Genomic DNA, 3,908 nt, shown 5'->3' on the forward strand with positions numbered 1-3,908 from the left:
TCCATCTTAAACTAAAAAGCATGACACTATTATGTCATCACATTTTATATAAATTCATTAAATTTAGACAATAATAATTATTTGACCCTCCCAAATGATTTTTTCCTTCTCTTCTGGTAGGTCGAAGTCTTAAAAGCAAGAGCTTTAGCTATTAGACTTTAAATACTTGACCTAAATGACTTTTTCTCTTCTATTACATATTTTTATTAAGAGCCCCATTAATACACAAATTCCAAATTCAATCTCTGATGTATTCTTTTTGTCCAAACCACCGGGACACCAGGAAACCATAAATATCATATCAATACAATTGGAAGAACGGTTTCTAGAGTACATACAGTAGCAGAGCAGTAAATTATGATTAATACAATAACAAACTTCCTTTCTCTGACACCTATATAAATATATGCAAATAATGATGATGATGATGATGAGGAGGAGGAGCAGGGAGAGGGTGCCAATGTCGGAATCACCACACCATCCCAGATGCCTATTACAATTATGCCTCGTTCAACACGGGTGATTAGCATAAATACTAGTACTAATACTAATTATAAATTGATTAGATATATTCAGAACTGGCTTCCTTGGAATGTTTGCCCGAATTGCCAGCCAGAAGGAGCCACGTTATATGAAATCGTTGTCCTCCCATCGCTGGTGGTCACCTTGAATGACAGAGCCTGCCCATTCAAGTACGAGTTGCTCTGCCAATTCTGTCCCCAGTTCCTCGACATGGCCTGCCACCCTGTCCTCGATCCCTTGATGGACACAGCATGAACGTCCCCTGCTCCTCCAACATTCGAAATGAGCACCAGATTGAAGTATGAGTGCCCATTAATGCTGAACCGAACTCCTCCTTTCCTAAGGCAGGGAACTCTTCTGAACTGAATTGGGACAATCCCACTTCTGTACTTGGCGATCTGCTCATACGCAGGCTGGGCCATGTCGAAGTGCTGCAGAGGAGGATTGCACCACCCACCATTGTCATTGGGGAGTGCATTGTTTGGTGGGCAGAAGTTTGTGGCTGTGACTCTGACTGTTCCGGGCAAGCACCACTGTGGATCGTCGTTGCACTTCATTTCGTAGCATGCTCCGCAGGTGAGACCGTTGTTGAACAGTGCAGTGCTCAGAGCAGCGGTGTTGGTTCCATAGCCTTGGCTGTATAAATTGCCATACCCACATGCTCCTCCTGCACAAATTCATTTATTCAGTACACCAACTTAAGGACCAGAATTCCTAGTCTGTGTGAAATACTAATAATGGAAAAACAAACATACCCATTGTGCCTGAAGCATCACTGCCTCCATAAAATGTAGCATGAGCAGACTGCCAACCACCGTATTGTCCATAGACAAGTCGAGTCGATATGCATAGAATTGATACCAGTGAAATCAATGTAGTTCTGCAGAGGGGCCCCATTATGACTTTCTGCATCAGAACACCAGTCTGTGATGTAAGAGAACTGACCAGAAATAGACTACTCGAATCACAAGAACTAGGTACTGACACTTTAACAATGTTCATCTCATCTCACGGTCATGATGACGGATAAAGGAATATGATACAAAATATTGATAAAAAAAACATACAATCAAATTCAGAAGTTTTTAATATTCATTAGTATATATTTTGAAAACTATCTTGATAATAGATTATGAAGTATGATCAATCAAATTCAGAAATTTTCAGTACTCATTAACATGAACTGTTAAAACAATATACATGGTATTATCTGAGTGATGGATGATGGAGTATGATCCCAAATGTTGATACAAAAAAACACACGCATATCAAATACAGAAACTTTCAATACTCATTAATATGCATTTTGGAAACTATCTTGATAAAAGATACACAAAATCAAATCCAGAAACTTTCAGTACTCATTAACATGAACTGTTGAAACAATATACATCTCACCATCTTGATTATGGAAGATTGAATATGAGCTGAAAATTTACACAAAAAGAAAAATGCAATTGAATCCAGAAACTTTCAATACTCATTAATATATATCTTAGAAACTATCTTGATAATAGATCATGAAATATGATCCAAAGAATTAACACTAAAAGATACACGCAATCAAATTCAAAAACTTTCAATACTCCTCTTTTAAGTTAGGAGATAGGAGAATGAGAATGTACCTGATTCAGAGAGACCACAGAGGCTAAAGAAGTGATAAAAGAAGTAGGATTCTTGCTTGGATTTTCTAATGGGCATTGGTCTTTATATAAAGATTGTCCGATTTCTCCTGGCTTACGATTTCTGAATACGTTTATCAAATGCAATTAAAGAAAAGTTTCGTCGTTTACTGAACTCTGCACATGGCGGGGGACCCAGCTGCACATGGAGTATTGGCGGAGGTTGAGTCAAAAACAACAGGCGGACCCCCTGTTAACCGAGGGCTGATGTTGAGTTGCACGTGTTTGCATCTAAACTTCCTTTTAAATTCCACGAAATACAGACAATGAGGGGATTTCATGGGATCTTTCTTACGAATGTGTGAAGAAAAACAAGGCAAATCGGTTGACACGAAGGCCCATCACCTGAGCAAATTCTGTATCGGGTATTAATGACATCATTAGACCTTCGAAAAGTCGAAATTATCCAATAAACTTTCAGATTTGCGTCGGTGTTTAATGCAAGAGCTATTTGTCAGCTTTCAGATCTGGTGCAATTCAACTAGAAGTGGGACACTACACAATAAGAAAAACAAATTCATAAATGTTGACTGACAACAGTTTTAATGGCGGTCAGGCTTCGTAGAAGATATTCTTAAACTCATCTGGACATTGGCATTTTGGTTAAGACATTATTGTACTAGAGATTCACATGGTAGGCGTCCACCAAACAGATTTTCTGGTTCTATCTTATTTTTTATGTTGATCTGATGAGCATTTGTCACATCTTTGCCCACATTTGTTCCTTTGTGAGGGGCCGTTCATTTATCTATGATCAGATTTTCCATAGCCAGAAAGAACAAAGAGCTGGTATACTTTAAGTTTTGGCCACATAAGTGTTGAGTTGGGAGGGGAAAGAAAGGGGCAATGTAACAGACAATTGGACCCACCATTAGAGTTTAGCAGAGGGAAAACTCTTGGGAAGATAAGAGTTTTGCTTTTTTCTTTCCATCAGCGAACAACCCATGTGAATGTCGCCACCGCTCTAGCGACTGCACGGCTGCAAAAGGCAGAGCATTTAACAACGCCTTGACAAATGCTTATCCTCCTTGATTATGTTTTGTTCTTCTTATGCAGTCATTTGCTTTTGAAAAACTCATGTTTCTTGTTTGTTTGAAATTTTAACCATTAGAAATCATAAGGAAGTCTTCCATGAATCATGACTTTATTGCTTTATAAAGACTCATTGGACAGGCAAATTTGTACTATTCTGGTAAAGAGTCAGTAACGTGGATCCTTCTGTTTTCTTTTGATAAAGGGGAATTGTATATTAGGGATAAATAATACTTGGTTTGAAATGTAGATGAGTTATCTTCACTTTTAAATTTGATTTCTCTTTTTAAACTTTTTTTTTTCTTTGTGTTAGGTTTTGTGAGTTATTTTGAGTCATTCATCTTGCTTTTATCCACCTTACATATTTTTATCTTTGTTATTAGAATTTTATTTTACATATGATTGTCTGAAATTTTAACCAATAGAAATTATAAGAAAGTCTTTCACGAGCCATGACTTTATTGCCTTATAAAGACTTATTGGACAGGCAAATTTGTACTATTTTGATAAAGAGTTGGTAATGTGGATTCACGTGTTCTTTTTGATAAAGGGGAATTGTATATTAGAGATAAACAAAACTTGGTTTGAAATGTAGATGACTTATCCTACTTTCACATTTGATCTCTCTTTTCTAACTTCTTTTTTTAAGGTCTAGGTTTGGTGAGTTATTTT

General features: G+C 37.2%; 1 protein-coding gene across 1 annotated transcript; it reads right to left on the bottom strand.

The window, feature by feature from the left end:
- Positions 1 to 285: 285 nt before the first annotated feature.
- On the bottom strand, positions 286 to 2,289 carry LOC131068937 (expansin-A8). The gene is made up of 3 exons (XM_058004219.2): positions 2,148 to 2,289; positions 1,278 to 1,428; positions 286 to 1,189 (listed from the first exon to the last, which is right to left on the bottom strand). Exons 2-3 carry the CDS (start codon positions 1,417 to 1,419, stop codon positions 573 to 575), a joined length of 759 nt encoding a protein of 252 aa, XP_057860202.2. The 5' UTR covers positions 1,420 to 1,428; positions 2,148 to 2,289; the 3' UTR covers positions 286 to 572.
- Between the last annotated feature and the right edge of the window lie 1,619 nt (positions 2,290 to 3,908).

Source organism: Cryptomeria japonica, chromosome 7, assembly GCF_030272615.1.
Source record: "Cryptomeria japonica chromosome 7, Sugi_1.0, whole genome shotgun sequence".
NCBI lineage: Eukaryota > Viridiplantae > Streptophyta > Pinopsida > Cupressales > Cupressaceae > Cryptomeria > Cryptomeria japonica.